The sequence below is a fragment of the Delphinus delphis genome, chromosome 17, assembly GCF_949987515.2.
Source record: "Delphinus delphis chromosome 17, mDelDel1.2, whole genome shotgun sequence".
NCBI lineage: Eukaryota > Metazoa > Chordata > Mammalia > Artiodactyla > Delphinidae > Delphinus > Delphinus delphis.
In genome coordinates this window covers 17,805,424-17,824,038 of record NC_082699.1, presented here as the reverse complement: position 1 = coordinate 17,824,038, position 18,615 = coordinate 17,805,424, and the positions used below count along the sequence as shown (strand labels likewise).

Genomic DNA, 18,615 nt, shown 5'->3' with positions numbered 1-18,615 from the left:
TGATGGTGTTGTTCAGGTCTACTGTATTCTTCCTGATTGCTTGGTCATTGTTATATCAATTATTGGGAGAGAGGTATTGAATCTCTGACTTTAATTGTGGATTCTTTATTTCTCTTTGCAGTTCTGTTAGTTTTTGCTTCATGTATCTTGAAACTCTGTTATTAGTCGCCCAAGTGTTTAGGATTGTTAATCCTCTTCTTGATTAACTGGCCCCTTTATCGTTATGAAATGACCTTTGTTATCACTGGTAGTAGTCTTTGCTCTGGAATCTACTTTGTCTGATATTTATATAACCATTCTGACCTTTCATTGCTTTATGTTATCATGATAAAGTTTTTTCTATCCCCTTGCTTTTAAACCATGTGTCTTTATAGTTGAGGGTAGCATACAGTTGGATTTTGTTTTTTTTATCCAGTTTGACAATCTCTACATTTCAAATGGCATTTACACAAATTTGTTTTAATTTTCATAACCATTCTCTGTGTTCTTATTACCCCACTTTCACTAAAGAAGTAAGAAAACAGAGGGAAAGAATTAACTTCCCTAATGTTACACATAGTAAATGGTGGATTGTGACTTCAGCTCATAAACAGTATGTCCCAGGAGTCCTACTCAAAATTATCAAATTTTTATTGTAGTGGGACTCTTTTTTTTCTCTCCAGTTTTATTGAGATATAATTGACATAAAATGTTGTATTAGTTTTAGGTGTACAATGTAGTAGGATTCTTAAGAGGTTTCAGAAAAGCAGAAGATTGACTTGGATGCATTTGCATTTTATAGAATGTTCATGTTGGTGATGGCGCGGTTTGTGGGATCTTAGTTCCCCAACTGGGGATCAAACCCAGGCCTTGGCAGTGAAAGTACGGAGTACTAACCACTGGACCACTAGGGAATTCCTAAGAAGGATAGTTTGAATGGGAAAGTCTTATGTTAAAGGAGTGATATTAGGATGGTCTTACAGTAATTTAGGAGAGGGATACATTGATACTCTTCACTAAGATATTGGCAAACATTACAAAGAAAGGCCAGATCTGAAAAATATTTTTGAGGTTGAATCAACTGGATGCAGGGGAGAATGCAGAGAGAAATGGAGCAGGCAAGGAAGACCATTCAAAGGTGTCTGGCCAGTGAGACTGGGAAAGTGATGACATCTGGAAGATTAGGAGGCAGGAAATCTGAGTTTATAGGGGCTTTAGACTAAGGTGGTGACAACAGAAATAGCAAAGAACAGTTTTGAGGTGTTGTTAAATAAGTCTTAGGAAAACAAGGATAAACAAAGAAGCTACTGAGGTTTTGAACCTGAATTAATGGAAGAATAATGGCTGGAAAATTCTGGAGCATGAACTGATTTGGAGGAGAATGGGAGAGAGAATGTTTTCTTTGTGGCAGAGTTCTTTGTTATATACTGTACGTTGAAAGCCAAAAGACCTGGTCATTGAAAAGTCGTTTTAAAATCGGGGGTCAATGAATTAAAGATATGTTTTAGGTAAAAATTTTAAACTGAATCAGAATAAAAGAAAAATTATTCACTTTTAATAAATATGTACATATTTTGAATTTCAAATGCTTATAAATATTTTCAACTCTGTATTTTGAAAAATTGAAAACCTACAGGAAAAACTGAAAGAGCAGTATAATGGAGCTTTCAGATTTACTAATCATTCAGTTATTTACTGCATTGCTACATTTACTTCTCTTCTTGCTCTTCTGTATAAATACATACTTTTTCCTTGAACAATTTGAAAATAAATTTCAACCATCATGACATTTTATCCTTAAATACTTGTATATCTATCTTGTAAGACCAAAGACGTTCTTCTTCATAACCATAGTACTATAATCACTCAAGAAATTTAAACTTGACTGAGTTTGTTTAGTATATTATAGTCTATAGTCAAATTTCCCTGGTTGTTCTCTAAATGCCCTTTATACTTTTCTTCCCAGTACGAATCCAGTCAGGGATCATACATTGTACTTTATTACACCCCATCATGTCTCTTCAGCATCCTTTAATCTAGGACAGCCCCCATGCATTCTTTTGTTTGGTTTTTTCTTTCATAATATTGACAGTTTTGAAGAGTTTAGGTCAGTTGTCTTATAGAATATACCATAACCCAGATCTGCCTGATTGTTTCTCTATGATTAGATTCAGGGTAAACATTTTTAGCCAAGAATGCTACATACTTCTCATTGGATCATATCAGGAGGCACATGATGTCCCTTTGAATGATTATTGATGATGCTAACTTTAATCACTCTGTTGTTAAAGGTATTTTCTACCTGATTTCTTTCCTGCAAAGACATTTACTTCTTCATAATTAATAAGTATTTTGAGGTTCATACCTTGTATTCCTACAAAGTAGTAAACTGTCTGTGGAGTAAAACAGCAGATTGTATGTGTATCCTGTAACTTGATCCTAAATTTTAAAGGTGAACAATAGGTTTTTGGATGCATATGGAAATCCGGTGTAAATGGAATGTTAGGATGTGCAAGGGGAGGGGTGGGTGTGAAATGAAGATGGACAGGTAGCTCCTTTGTGCCGTGTTACAAGGGGAACAATCGAAGGTTTTTAACCTGGTGTTGTTTGGAGTGATGCAGTTGGATTTGAGTTTTCAAGATAGTTCGATTTAGCAGCAGTCAGTTGGCTTAGATATATTATTATATCTAAGCTAAGATACATCTAGTGTAGCAGTGTCACTGGCAGAGAGAAGAAGGAGATTTGAGAAATATTCATGAGGTTAAAATTGACTGAATTTGGTGACTGGTTAAAGGTTGGTTGTGGAGGATTGAGAGTTCCTTGATGACAGAATATTTAATAGGATTTCCTGACTCACTGACTAGATTGTGCTAGGTATAAAGTTTAAGGAATTAGATTTTGTAAAAGTTACAGAGACACAGACCTTTTGGATTCTCGTATAGTTTCTCTTACTCTTTGTTCTTATTCTACTTTTTTGAAGACTGACTGACATTAACAGTATGATTCCATTTAGGGAAGCGATTTCTTCTTGATACATTCTACCCAACATGTACACTTAGAGCTGCTGTTAAGCCTTTGGATAGAACAGAATTTGGCACAATCTCTTAAAATTCGTTCACTAGTTAGAATAAGATTTTTGTTGCAAATGATCTGTAAGCTCAACTCTTGCTCTAAAATTTTGATTCTGTAGTGTATCTATTTTTCTCTCAGACAGCACACTTTATTTCCTGAAAAATTTCAATGTTTTCTTTGTCTCTGTATGTTTTTCCAAGATGTTCTCAGTGCAGCTGAGTCTTGGGGAGCAGACATGGGAATCCGAAGGGAGCAGTATAAAGAAGGCCCAGCAGGCTGTTGCTAACAAGGCTTTGACTGAATCTACGCTTCCCAAACCAGTTCAGAAGCCGCCCAAAAGCAGTGTTAACAATAACCCAGGTATGGCCCTGACTCGTTTCGTCCTGTTGTCATCTTCTGCATGTGCTGTTCTCTGTATTTTCCTTCATACAGGCCCATTGCATAGTCAACAGGTATTGACAGCACAGCTGGTAAAGACAGCCGAATAATAACTGAAGGTGAGAGAATGAAGACGGTAATTGTAATTATTTTAAAAATTTGCTTTAGTGGATACTCTAAAGGTGCATTGTTTACTTTTTATGTGTGATAAAAAGACATTTGGATACAAAGAACAGAAAATAGGACTGAGTTTGTTTTTCTAAAGCAAAGATAGAAATGATCAGTTTCTCTTTCTAAATGTATAATATATAATTTAATAATTAAAAAGTTATTCTTTATTTTAGTTTAATAGAAAATTATAAAATTAGCCCTAAGCATCTTATTATTTTATTTGTTCATGTAGAAATGGTTGCCATTTACATTTAGAACATTCATATGGAGTTTAAGAAACCCACAAATCCGAAAAACCCACCTGTGTGTAATATACTGCTAAGTAAATGAGTGTTCTAATTTTAATCTCCTAAGAATAATTTTAAAAAGTTGTTCTAATTGCATGCAGTACCAAAAACATTATGTGTCCAGTTATCTCTTGGGAAGCGCAAACCTGTATCAGACACAGTGCATGAATTGGTAGCCTCAAATTAATGAAGTTCCGTAAGTTTAGTGCCAGCCCTGTGTCCATTTACTCATCTGTTAACCTATTAATGCAAGTGGCTACCTTCTGACCGATACTGCTTTAGATGGAGTACTTTTGTGACGGAGTGAAAAAGGACACTTGCCTGCGGCAGCGACTCTGTAGTCTGTTTAATTATAGTTCACGTGCTTATGGTCAGAGTCAGGTCAGACACTTCTTTCCCACATGGCATGTGTTAGGTAGACAGTCTCCTCTTGCAAGGACTGCCTTTTCCAGAACTCCATGACTTTCCTAGTAGTAGTCCTTTTGCATCTGTTCAGCTGATTCCAGTATTTATTAAGTATGGGTAAATAAGCAAAAATATTATTATAATAAAAAAACCAATTCAGCTTGAAGCTGGTAAGAGACTGTCTACTTTCTTAACTTTTAAAACTCTTTTCAGATTACTGGTTGATCATTAGCACCACACCACCACTGCCTCTATTAAGCATTTGTTTTAATATATCTAAGAGTTATAAACCATTGTCCTTTGCTGTGAGGATTTTAGTCATTTACATAAAACATGTAACTCAGTGGTAAAGATTAAGTACCAAGTGAGTAATAATAGGCGTCGGTATTATAAGTAATGATAAACATGGACTGAAGTAGTTGAGGTGAGATATAGGTCATGAATAGAGAGTAGGCACGTACGTATAGAGGAGAGAAAAGAATATTCCAGGCTGAGGGAATACGATGAGGAAAGACATTGGAATAGGAATCTGGATGATGGGTTTTGCAAAAAAAAATTTTTTTGTAGACGGTTTTTAATTAGAGCAGGTTAAGTGGCTAGTAAGAGACAAGACGAGAGATGTAGTTAGAAAGTAGGTTGTGATGGACTTGACTGCAGCTTTAGGAGATAAATTTTATCCATAGTTTGGATTAATTTTCACGAGCAGGTGGGTGATGTGTTTAAAAGAGCAGTTTAGGAAGTTGAGTTTGACATGTGAATGGAAGGTGGAAAATACCAAAAGCAAAATCAGTTAGGAAACCACTGCCATAGTTTACGGGTGAAGAAAGAAAAGAAACACACGTGCGTGGAATGCTGTTGCCCCCTCCTCTGCTGGAATATTGGCGCGGCAGTTGGAATGGACAGAAGGACAAGTGTCCATTTGTGTTGTGTGCTGAGCTTTGGGTCAGGTCCACTTCCAAGGGTTGTAGCCGGAGGTAAACTAGCAAAGGAGTCAGAGGAAGGAAACAGGAGAGAGTCTGGCTCCCTGGCCTTTCAGACCAGTGGAGATAAGTTTCCACCGTGGAATGTTGCAGTGAGCTGACAGAACGAGTAGATTTTGGGGGGTAAATTTTAATTTTATTTTTTTGTGTGACATTTTACACGTTTATTCACTGTTGAGGTAAATTTTTAAAATAAAGCCTAATATTATGTTCTGGCAAGTGCACAGATTATGGTTGTTGAGCCTTGATGGCGTTTTGCACTGTGAACACTTTGCAGGCTTTACCAGTGCCTCAGAAGCCTCCCTCATGCCCTCTTTTAGTGGTTAAACATCTCCAAAGGAACCACTCTTCTTCTCTCTGTCATCCTAGATTTGTTGTGCCTGCTTGTTGGAATCATGCATCATACTTTTTTGTGATAGCTTGTTTTTCTCAATGTCATGTTTGTGAGATTCATTGTGTTGTGTGTTAACAGTCTAGTATTTCTTTGCTATGTAGTATCCCACTGCATGGATATACCACAATTTACTTATTCATTATACTAATGGTGGACATTTGAGTTGCTTCTAGTTTGGGGCTGTTAGAAGTAATATTGCTATGAATATTCTTGTATGTATACATTTTTGTTGGCTGTGTAGCTAGGATTGGAATAGTTGGGTCGTAGGTTTTGCATGTTTTCAGTGTTAATACATAATATCAAACTTATCACATTTCACTCCCACTAGCAGTATATGAGAGTTTTCCACATCCTTCTCAATATAGGGTATCTTAAAATTTCTACCTGTTCTTCTGGGGATATGGTAGTATTTCATTGTGGTTTTAATTTGCGTTTCCCTAATAATTAAAGTGATCACCTTTTCATATGCCTGTTGCCATTAGGATCTTCTCTGCTGTTGATATATTTTTCCTGTTAAGAAACTGCCTTGTCAGTTTTTAAATTTTTTCAGTTTTTTATTGACTTATAGGGTTCTTACGTATTCTGGATTAATATACTTTGTCAGATATGTGTATGGCAAATATCTCCATATTCCTAATGGTGCATTTTGATGAACATAAATTTTTATATTAATGAAGTCTAATTTATTAGTCTTTTCCCTTATGGTTAGTGCTTTTTAAAAATTGAAGTCTAATTGACATATAGCATTATATTAGTTTCAGCTGTACAACATAATGATTTGTATTGTATGCGTTGTGAAATCACCAGAATATCTCATTAACATCGGTCACCATACATAGTTATTAAAATATTTTCTTTCTCATGATGAGAACGCTTTAGATATATTCTCTTAGCAACTTTCAGGTATAAAATACAGTATGATTAACTATAATCACCATGCTGTATATTACATCCTCATGATTTATTTATTTTATAACTGGAAGGTTGTACCTTTTAGACCCCCTTCACCTATTACACCTCCCCCCACTTCCCACCTCTGGCAGCCACCAATCTCTTCTCTGTATCTATGAGTTCTGTTTTTTTGTGTTTTGTTTTTTTTAGATTCCACATATAAGTGAGGTCATATGGTGTTCGTCATTCTCTGTCTGACTTATTTCATTTAGCATAATGCCTTCAAGAGCCATCCATGCTGTCACAAATGGCAAAATTTTTTTTTTATTGCTATATAATAGTCTATTGTATATGTGTATCATCACCTCTTCTTTATCCATTCATCCATCAGTGGACACTTAGCTTGCTTCCATGAACGTGGGGGTGCATATATCTTTTCAAGTTAGTGTTTTTGTTTTTTCGGGATGAATGCCCAGAAGTGGAATTGCTGGAATGGTGGTGCTTTTTTTGTGCTCTTTAAGACATCTTTATCTCCCACAGAATTGTGACGATAACCTCATATTATTTTTAGAAGTTTTATTATTTTGTCTTTTAAATTTAGATCTACAGTCTGTCAGGAATTGAGGTTTATGTATGAGGTGAGGTAGGAGTCAAGATTTTTTTCTTCCTTTTAATATATAACCTAGCACTTTTATTGAAAAGACAATCCATTCCTGTCTGCACTGCAGAGGAGGGGAGATCCAGTCCTGACTTCACAGGAAGTAGATGGACCTTAAAAAGTAGTTATGTCCCAGAGAGGAGTTAAATTTAGTACAGCATGGGTAATCTGCTGTTAATGAGGAGGATATCATAGAACTACTTTGCTTTCTCCTTCCTCTTATTTTTTTAAACTTTTTTTAGAAATAATTTCTTATACATATAAATTTTGTAGAAAGAGTACAAAGAGCTCCCAGGTACCCGTCACTCAGAAATGGTTAACATTTCTGAACCTTTTGAGAATAAGTTACGGACATGGTGTCCCATTACCCATTATTTCTTAAGTACACAGACACTGTCCTATCAGGAAGTTAACATTGATTTGGTATCACCGTGTAATCCACAGACTCCAGTCACACTTCACTGATGGTCCCAGTTACATCCTTTGTAAGACCAGCATCTAATCAGCATCATAGACTGTTTCTCTTCATTCCACTTCAGTCTGAAACAGTTCCTCAGTCTTTCTTGTTTTTTATGACCTTGACGTTTCTACACATCATTTGTAGAATGCGCCTCACTGGAGTTTGTCTGGTGTTTCCTCATGATTTATGCATTTTTAGCATGAATATCATCACAGAAGTGACCTGGGCTCATCTCGGTGTTTCATATCAAGAGACACATGATACTGATTTGTCCCATTAGTGATGTCTTTTGTTTCTTGGTGAAGAGTATGTCTGCCAGGCTTCTGTATTGTAAAGTTAATTAATTTTAAGTATGTTTTATTATTAAATAATATAATTAACAAATATATTTTAAAATAAATTTATTTATTTATTGTTTATTTTTGGCTGCGTTGGGTCTTCGTTGCTGCACGCGGGCTTTCTCTAGTTGAGTAGCGGAGAGTAGCGGAGGCTACTCTTCATTGCGATGCGCAGGCTTCTCATTGCGGTGGCTTCTCTTGTTGTGGAGCACGGGCTCTTAGGCGCATGGGCTTCAGTAGTTGTGGCAAACGGGCTCAGTAGTTGTGGCTCACGGGCTCTAGAGCGCAGGCTCAGTAGTTGTGGCGAATAAGCTTAGCTGCTCTGTGGCATGTGGGATCTTCCCAGACCAGGGCTTGAACCCCTGTCCCCTGCATTGGCAGGCAGATTCTTAACCACTGTGCGACCAGAGAAGTTCTGAACAATTATTTTCTGAGGAGGTACTTTGAGACTATATAAACATTCTGTTTCTTGTCAAACTTTCTTTCACCTACATGAAAGACTGAGGATTGATGATTCTTGTCTGAATCCATGGCTACTCTGAAGGTTGCCAAAGGGTGATTTTTAATTCCATGTTCTTTTTCGATTTATTAGTTGGCATTCTACCCAAGAGCTTTCTTGTCCCTGTCATTTTTTTTGTTAGTTTATTTATATCACTATAGACTTTTGGATTTCTGTTTTACCTACAGGTTTAGGATCTACAATCGTCATTATTTATTTTGATGCTCAGATTGTCCCAGATTTGGCCAGTGGTATGACCACTTCAAGTTGACTCCTGTGTCCTTCAGATAATTTCCTCATCATTCTTTGGGCATTTCTTTCTGGCACGATAAGATGTTCCTGGGTCATCTTGTGTTTTCCCTGCCCTGATTCCAATAATTTCTCCAAGAGCCCTGATTTATTGATTAATCAATTCATTCTTTCAACAAATATTTATTGAGTGACTACTATGTTCCAGGGACTTTTCTAACTTCCTACAAAGTTGTTTCTTTAAGTGTTAGTAATACATGGCTCCTTGAAAACTTAGTTGTGGCATCTTGTTTTTAATCTGTCACATGATAGGAGTCCACAATTGTTGTTATATACGTTTGTGTATCTAATTAATTAGTCTTTTTTTTTAATCATTGGTAAATATAGAAATTTCCTTTAATGTATCTAAAAACCACTAAAAACTGATTATGTGTTTACAGTGTCAACTCTATAGCCATAAAATACATGAGGATTCCTATGCAATGATTATCTTTATGCAACCTGGGTCCAACCGTCACATGTTGAAAACAATGGTACTTAGCATTTCCTAGAGACAGCTCATAGTTTGAAGTTATTCTTTAAATGTTTTCTGTGAGAGCATTACTATGTAAGTAACGAGAGGTATGCACATGTGGAGATGTCAGTCTCATTCTGTAGGAAACAGATGGAGTACTTCACTCAGAGGAGTTGAAACCTTCTCTGTGTGGTTTGTGCTTTTCTGCTTCTCTTCTACTCTCCTTCACAGCACCAGTTTCTGGCATTTCTATGAAGAAAATGTACTGTAGCCTTACTTTCAAATGAGGAATTTGTATGAGATTATTTCTTTATTTAAATAATATGAATACAGTACTTTCACCTAGTTTAAAATGCAATTTTGGTGTAGATGGCAGACATAGTATATCCTACCAGTGCATTAAAATCATCTCACTGTTCATTTTCAAACACACTACTTTCCTGTTTATTGCCATACTTAAAGGATGAGGTCTTTCAAGCTTTTTTTTTTCTTTTCTAGTTTTCCCATTTGAACTTTATGCTATTTGTGCCTGTATGATTGTTGCAAAGTAGAATTCATAATGACATAAATTGTACAACTGATTAATCTGTTAATTAGTAAACTGAAATCTTTATGGAATAAGAAAAATGGAAACTTCTTAAGGTGTGGATGGCTCCTTGGTGTTAAAAATTATCTTTGGAGAACTGTTAGGCAGTTTTAACTTTACTTTTAAACATGAACCTACCCTCTGACCTAGCAATTCCACTGCTAGGTGTATACCCAAGTGAGAAGAGCGTATAGGTCTGCTGAGAGACTTACTGAAGAGTGTTCAAGGTGGCTTGATACTTAATAGCCTCAAACTGAAAACAACCCAGATGTCCCATCAAGGGCAGATTAGATAAACTGAGCGGAATGCTTTTCAGTGGGCGAGTTTGAAAGTGATATTCAACAAAGCATTATGTTGAGTGAAGGAAGCAAGACAAACTAATACACATTTAGATTTGAAGAACAGGCAAAACCAACCTATGATGACAGAAGTCAGAATGGATAACATGGGGAGGTGGGTATTGACTGGGTATTTCTGGGTGATGGAAATGTTCAGATCTTGATCTGAATGGTGGTTGTATGAGTGTTACATGTATAGTAACTCATGGAGCTGTATGCTTAAGGTTTGTACTTTTTACTTATCCCTCGGTAAAATGCTGTAAGAAACAAAGAAAGAATCCCTTTGTGCTTGACTTACTCTTCCTCTGCCCTGAGTGTTTGTGTTAAATTTGGAGTTTGGACTAATTCGACTTACTACTTAACATGTTAGCTTTTCTTTGCTGTTTTTCTTATCCTTATCTTTTCCTTTTCTGCTTTCTCCTTTGTCCTCCCACCGCCTTTATTTTTTCCTTTTTCTTAACCTTGGTTTAGTTCCTGTTCTTATTATGCTCTTCAGTGGTTTCACGTGAATTCTTTAGAGATGAGACATAAAACGAGCAGCTTATGACTCTTGATGGCTTGCTTATGACCTAGCAGCCAGTTGTGCATTTGTGTCAGGCTCCACCACTCCTCAGCTAGTACTTTGTGCCCCAGTTTCTCTGCTGCAGTAAGTGGATCCATTTTTGTTCGTGATGAAGGGGAGTCTTAAATGTATGGTGCAAAAGGCATAATTCAAATGAAATAATACAGAATTTACATTAGAAATAAATTTTACTCTCTATAAAAGCTTTAGATTCATTTTTGTGATTTGTTATTTGGAACATATATGTATATTTACTAAATAACCTTTCTTGGCACTGAAAATAACTTGACATAATAACTGTACATTGTGTGTTATATTTTATGGGATTTTTCAAACTTTTACAAAAGTAGAAAAGATAAGCTATTGAACATCCCTGTACTTGTTATCAGGCACAGCAGTTACTCACACATCCCATCTTGTTTCTCATCTCTGTGTCCTCTGAATTATTTTGAAACAAATCTCAGACATATCACTTCATCCATAAATGCTTCAGCGTGTATCTTTTAAGATTATCCACAGAAAGCATTACTTGTATTTACTGTTTCGTCCTGTTGTTGGTTATAGAAAAAACTCAGAATTTATTTTCATTAGACAAGTCCAAGAGTTACTGATGACCCTGTACATATTGCTAAGTCTAGTTGCTTGATAACCAAAATATAACTTAAAATATTCACAGATGATAATGCTTTTAATGATTAAGTAGTTGTAAGCTTTCTGGAGTAAGGAACTTTGAAATTCAGTAGTTGCTTTATAATATCCAAACGGAGCCATCTATGAATCTTCTGTTTTCCTTGTTTTGAAACAGTGGGACTATAAAGTTGAATTTTTGGTCATTAATGTACAGAAAATGTTGCAGCAACCCCAAAGAGATTTCACTAGAAACGATTTTCCTGTTTATGTAGCTTGTTTATGCACCCCCTTAGAAAATCAGGCAGAAGGGCATCCACTGCCACCGTCTTCCATTGTAATTATATGTAAAATAAATATGGACTGCATGATTTATTATGGAAATATTTCACTTGTGTGCCTTTAATATTTCTTTTAAACAGGTAGTATAACACCAACTGTGGAACTGAATGGGCTTGCTATGAAAAGGGGAGAGCCTGCCATCTACAGGCCGTTAGATCCAAAGCCTTTCCCAAATTATAGAGCTAATTACAACTTTCGGGGCATGTACAATCAGAGGTTTGTATGTCTTCTTTGGTTTTGTTCTTATTTATTATTTTACGCATATTGTAAAAGTTTCTGAAACTCAAAAGGTATTTTTGTTGTAAAGAAAATTCACTTGGGGCATTTTTGCATGGAATTTAGATACATCAAGCTTATCAGGAATACTTAAAGTAATAAATAAAGAAAATTAACTTTTTCAGGAGCTGGTTGTTGCTGAGTCATAAGAGCCCTGTGTTTGCTGCACGCAGGACCATGTTTTAAAATCATTCCACAGTGTGGTGTGGGCTTTCCAGTTATCTTGCTCATTTAGTTTATGACTGTTTATAACTTATAGGAAAGTTGTTAGAAGGACTTACTAAGTATTTCTGCACATTGAATAATTTTGTGATAGTTATAAGTGTAACAGAATTTTCTTTTGCAAGCATGGCAGAATTCTTTTAAAAAGTTCAGGGTTTTTTTTTTTTTCCTCATCATTTATAAAAGTCATGTAACTCATTGTTGAGAATGTGGAAATGCAGAAAGTTAAAAATACAAATAATTTGCAATCCCAGAATTAAACACCTTTAATATTTTGTTGTACTTTACATTCTTTTTATTCTTTGCATATAAATATATTTAACCAAATTGAAATTATCCTTTATATGCAATTTCTGTATTACTTTATGGAGGTATAATATATGAACAGTAAAATGCACAGATCTTAAATATACATCTTGACGACTTTATTTTATTATTTCATTTATGTATATATGTATTTATAGTCTATTTGATGACGTTTTTACATATTTATATCCTCCTGTGGTCACCACCCCATCAAACTCCAGAACATTTGCATCACCCTGAGAGTTTCCTCACACTTATTTGCACTTCATACACCTCCTCCCAGAAGTAACTGCTGTTCTATCACCATAGGTTAGTTTTGCCTGCCCTTGAACTTCTATAAATAGACTCATACAGTATTTATTCTTTTGTGTCTGGCTTTTTTCACTTCATATAATGGTTTTCTTGTTTTTGTTTTTTGATTTTTTGAGATTCATCCATGTTGCATTTTTTGAGATTCATCCAGTTTTTGTTGCTGAATAATGTCTCTTTGTATAAATATATCATCATTTGTTCATTTTGAATATGCAGTATTGTGCCCTCTTTTCACTTTATACAGATAGCATTTTTCATATCTTTAAGTAGCCTTTGAAGAATATTTTTGATGGTTATATAATGCTTCATATGGCTAGGGTGTACTCTACCAGTATTTAAACAGGTATAAACAATGAATACTTGATAAGTATATAAAAAAATACCTGTTTTTGATCATCTAGATTGCTTCCCCCCCCCGCCTTTTTTTTTTTTTTTTTTACGGTACCCGGGCCTCTCACTGCTGTGGCCTCTCCCGTTGCGGAGCACAGGCTCCGGACGCACAGGCTCAGCGGCCATGGCTCACGGGCCCAGCCACTCCACGGCATGTGGGATCTTCCCGGACCGGGGCACGAACCCGTGTCCCTTGCATCGGCAGGCGAACTCTCAACCACTGTGCCACCAGGGAAGCCCCTCCCCTTTTTTTGACAATTATAACTAATGTTGCAGTAAAAATTATATACAAGTTTTTGTTCACATCACTGATTATTTCCTTAAGATATATTACTATAAGGGGAATATTGGGTTAAGAAGAGTAATTTATTGATATTACCTGATTACATTAAAGCTTGTACTAATTTCTTATAGTATGTTTTGTACTATTCTGACAACATTGAGTTTAAAACACATTGTCTTGTTTGATAGTTAAAAAGTGGTATGTTTAATTTTTTTTGCTTTTATTGATAACTTATGAGGCTCAGCAGTTTTTCAAATATATTAGTTACTTGTCCATTTTGATTTGTCTATTTTAATTTGCTAATTTTTATTGCATTGCTTGATCAGTCTTCAAATGTTTATGTGTTGAGGGTATTAGCATTAAGTCTATTCTATTTGTTTGATTTTCCTGCTTTTAAAAAATTGGCTTTTAGTTTTGTGTTTGTTTTTAATGTACTACAGTTTTAAATGTTATATGGTCTAATCTATTAAATTTTTTGGTGTGATTTCTCCCACTGCTTCTATGCCTAAGTAATTCTTTCTCATGTGTGATCAGATATTTGCTGATGCTTAAACATTTTTTCTTTTTAACTGAGGCATAATTGACATAACTTTGTGTAAGTTTAAGGTATACAATATATTGATTTGATGCATTTATATTGCAGTAGGATTGCCGTTGTAGTGTTAGCTGATAACCTCTATCCAGTCACATATCATTTCTTTTAGTGTTGGGATGCTGATGCTTTTAAAATCATTTTGTATATTTACCGACCAATTATTACAATTCAGATATTAGGAGAAGTTACTTATCTAATCAACAGACAATCTAATACTTTTTGGAGTCTTGCTTGGTAGTGGAAAAATTGCCATTTAAGATCTAGTCGTATTCAAATTGTAAATGGTTCGTTTAAATATTGTTCAAGTTCTCTAAGAAAACCTTCTGCCTCTCCCCCCCTTCCTCAGTGTGTCTGGGGGGAATTTTCTGTATTGTCCTGGTGGGAAGGGAGGGTGCGGGCTCCTCTCGTCTTTGTGGTAATGTCTCTTGTCCACCAGGTAGCTGGTACCTCTCTTGCCTGCCCTGCTGAAACCTGCAGTTGGTGACTTGTAGTCCATCTTTTCCCCCCGGTAATGCTGTCAGAGAGTATTTACCATCTTCCCCTTGCTGTCTTGGCCTAAACTCTTAGCTCTGCTCGGCTCCTTTGGATGTTGTTCCAGTCTCACCCTCTTCCGTCTAACTCTGGAACATCCACTGGCAGGCTTACCAGCTCTCAACTTGGTGCCCACCCTGCATGGGAGGCAAGAGGGATACACTGTTTCTCTTATAGTCGCTTTATTTCTCTTTTTTCTGTTACATAACCACTGTCTTTCTCATCAGTCTGAGGTTACCTAATATAAATAAAACTATTTGCCTACTTGGTTACAACAGATAGGTAGGATCATCTGAGATAGGAGCACCTTGTCTGTTTTATACTTGAAAGATGTTTTACTTTTAATGTACTATAATGAAGACTCATGAGGATATTATATTTAAATGCTTATTGTATTTTGATATCTGTAGTCCGTTATTTGAAGTAAAGTTTTGATTAATGAACTTACTATTTTTAAATGAAAGAAATCTAGTTCTAAAACAGTGAAAAATCAGACAGTAATCTCTGTCCTGGGTAAGGTGACAATTTTGATGAAGACCTAAAGGAGCAGGGGGAATAAGCAGTGTGGATGTCGTGAGAGAGGGGAGAACGTTCAGGCAGAACAGACAGCAGCGCACAGCCCCTGAAGTAGGCGTGTGCCTGGCGCGTTGATGCCACCACCAGGACGCCAGTGTGGCTGGAACAGAGTGGACCTGGGGGAGAGGAGTTCGGGTGTGAGAATGTGACAGGGGTCTGGTGGTTTGGTTTGATTTTTTTTTTTTTTTTTTCTGTTTTAGATTTTCTGTTAAGATTGTTGTCATTTTTCCTTTGTTGGCAATTTCTAGTGTCAGGATCTGATTCCATGGATGTCATGAGGGCTGCAAGAATTTTTTAATGACTTCTCTAGAGGGTTGTACCTTAGGCCATTCCCATTTAATGGATCAAGTGGACTTTCCCTTCAGAATTTTGGAGAGTCTTTAGATCACAAAGGGTAAAAAGAAAATAAGGAAGTACTGGTAAGCTGCCAAAGCATGTTGCAACTTAAAAGCTCTCTGCTCACAAAAGGTCAGACCTACCCATTACTCACTCGGCTGTTAAAAGTATGGTTTCACATATGACCTTAATTTGCAGATGGCAACACCTGAATGCTTTACAGGGAATTTGGAGCCAAAGGTCAGAGGAGACATTCTTCTCCTTGTCAGACTCCACATGAATCAGTAGCTTCTTAATAAGGCAGGGACTGAAAGGTTAAGAAGTCTAAGAAACAAGTATCATTTAGAGGGATTTTTGAAAAGGTCTTTTCATTTTCCATTTAAAATAATATCAATTAATTAGATATTACCCATGCTGTCTTTTAATCTGTTCTTTCCTGATGAGGCGTCTCCACTTGAACTTATTCAAAGGCCTAAGGAGGAACTCATAAAAAGGTCTCCCTCCACCCCATTTTATGATGGCTGGAGAGAAAAGATTTATCCATGAGCAAACTCTGTGGATACAACTCGGATTCTAAAATACCTGTGTCTCCCTTTGCTGCACCCAAGATGTTTGAAAATGAAGATGTCCAGAAATCTTTTTCTTTCTCATTTGGGGCACTGTTCACTAATGACAGAGCACAAGATATAAAGATTGGAGAACAATTTTATGCTTTTGTTCTCCCATCTTTGTTATAAAAACTTACATACATTATCTCAAGGAGTAGAATGGCTGAAATCAGGCCTCCAACAAATAATTTATCAATTTTTTGTATTCACAGATTAAAAAAGCATTATTGCATGGCTAATGGCCGGAAAGCCCTCTGATCTACAGATGCGGATTGCCAAAGGGCCACAACCCAAACTATATTATATGAGAATGGGAATTTCCGCTGTATGTGACTGGGAGGTCTCTTGGGGAAGTCTTCAGGCATGGTTGATGCAGAGCTTTAGTGTTGTTTCTCCTCATTTTCCGTTTCTCTCTTTCTAGCTCTTGTCTCATTTTTCCTGTGCTTGACTTTATTTTCAAAGACACTCTCTTCCCTTTGCTGTACCTTATACGCTACATAGTCCTTAGACTTGTACTGGAGGAGGAACACATTTTTGTTTTGTTTTTGGATAGTTCTTAGAAAAGTTCCGAGTAGCCTGTTCATCCCAGAATTTGGGGATCCCAGAATTCATTCAGACCACATTTGGGATGAGGGGATACTTTCATTGACTAAGCTTGGGTTTGTGCCCAGCCTGGAGAAACAGGGTTTAGTCCCATCCAAACGGCTCTGCAGAGCACAATTATTTTATACGGTGGTTCCCTAAAGGCAAAGATTCAGAGGGAAAATCATTTCCATTACAGTCAGAACATTTGGTTCAAATCCTGGTTCTGATGCTTTCGGTTATGTGATCTTGGACAAGACCCTGGACCTCCCTTAGTTTCCTCATTTGCTAACTAGAAATAATACCAAATGAAAGGACTTTAGCAAGATTGCACTCATTCAGCAAACATTTACCTAATGCCTACTCTTTGCCGTGTGTTGTGTTAGATACTTTGATGAAAGACAATCTGATAGACTCTAGTCTGCTAGAAGAGGAAGGCAATGAAAAGAAACTAACACAGTGATAGATGCGTCCATTGAATGCTATGGAAACATTGAGAACAAGCAGGGCACTCAGTTTGGGGAATTAAAGAAGCCTCCCAGAAGGAATTGACACCTGAACTGAATCTTCAAGGTTAATGAGGCATAAGCCAGGAGAAGAAGGTAAGAAAAAGCAATCTAGATTTTGGGAACAATGGCAGGGAATCCTGAGAAGTGTAGTTTATTCATGGACTTGCAGGCAGTTTGGTTTGAGTGGAATGAAAAGGCTGAAGTTCAGGCAGGTCGATGATGTGGATGCCCTCAAGTGGCATGCCAAGAGGTTTAGATTTTATCCTGAAGCCGATTGGAAGCCTTCGAAGGATTTTAAGCTGAGCGATAAAATAATTGTATGTCTGTTTTAGGAATATTGCTTTCACAGTATGTGGAAAATAGTTTGGATAGGCTGAAAATTCAAGGGAGAAAGATGTATTATGAGGATGCTGTAATTCAGGCTTAATGTGATGAGAGCCTGGAATAGTGGGGATGGAGAGGAGGGGACAGCGTCTAGATATTTAGGAGGTAGACTTGGGGATTGATTTAAAAAATTTTTTTATAGTTAATTTTTATTGGAGTATGGTTGATTTATAATGTTATGTTTCTGCTGTACAGCAAAGTAAATCAGTTATACATATATACACTTTTTAAGATTCTGTTCCCAGATACGTCATCAGAGTGTATTGAGTAGAGTTCCCTGTGCTATTGTTATCTGTTTTATATATAGTAGTATGTATGTGTCAATCCCAATCTCCCAGTTTATCCCTCCCACCCCCAACTCCCCTTGGTAGCCATAAATTTCTGTGACTATTCTGTTTTGTAAATAGGTTCATTTGTAGGCATTGGTTGATAGAGGGTATTAAGGATGACTTTCACACATCTGGGTCACTGGTAATAGTGTTCACAAAGAGAGGAGTTGGAGTAGATCTTTGGAAAGATGAGGGATTTGGTTTTGACTGTGTTGAGTTTAAATTGCCTGGGAGATATTTAGGAGGAGTCCATTTTATCATTCTTTAAAGCCTCACTGAAGGGCGTTCGAAGATTATCTTTGGCTCTGAGGGTTTGTTGGAGGTACTTATGGGAGGAGGAACTTTAGGGTCTAGAGCTTTCAAAACAGGGATATGTAATGTATCTTGGAGAAAATGGCATTGTTTAGGATACAACCTACGTTTGAGTGACACATCTGTTCTTCATTCATCTAGTATTTATACTTCTTTTCCAAAAGGATTTGGTTATATTAGGTGCCATCATTCAATCTGGAACAATTTCATGGCATGCGCCCATGCCAAGTGCCTCTTGTCCTCAGGTATGGTTGGTGTGTTCTATGTCAAAACAGTATTTGGTTGCCTTTGGCTAATGTGTCCAGTTCCTGGTCCAGTCACTTGTAGCTAGGTT

At 36.6% G+C, this 18,615-nt stretch overlaps 1 protein-coding gene across 10 annotated transcripts in view; it reads left to right on the top strand.

The window, feature by feature from the left end:
• The window catches only part of STAU2 (staufen double-stranded RNA binding protein 2), a 303,644-nt gene that overhangs the window by 39,339 nt on the left and 245,690 nt on the right, over positions 1-18,615 (top strand). For all 10 annotated transcript variants that reach the window (XM_059994776.1, XM_059994773.1, XM_059994769.1 and 7 more), the window contains 2 exons: positions 3,252-3,411; positions 11,811-11,946. In XM_059994776.1, the coding sequence (XP_059850759.1) occupies positions 3,252-3,411; positions 11,811-11,946 (296 nt within the window). The remainder of the gene's footprint in view (positions 1-3,251; positions 3,412-11,810; positions 11,947-18,615) is intronic.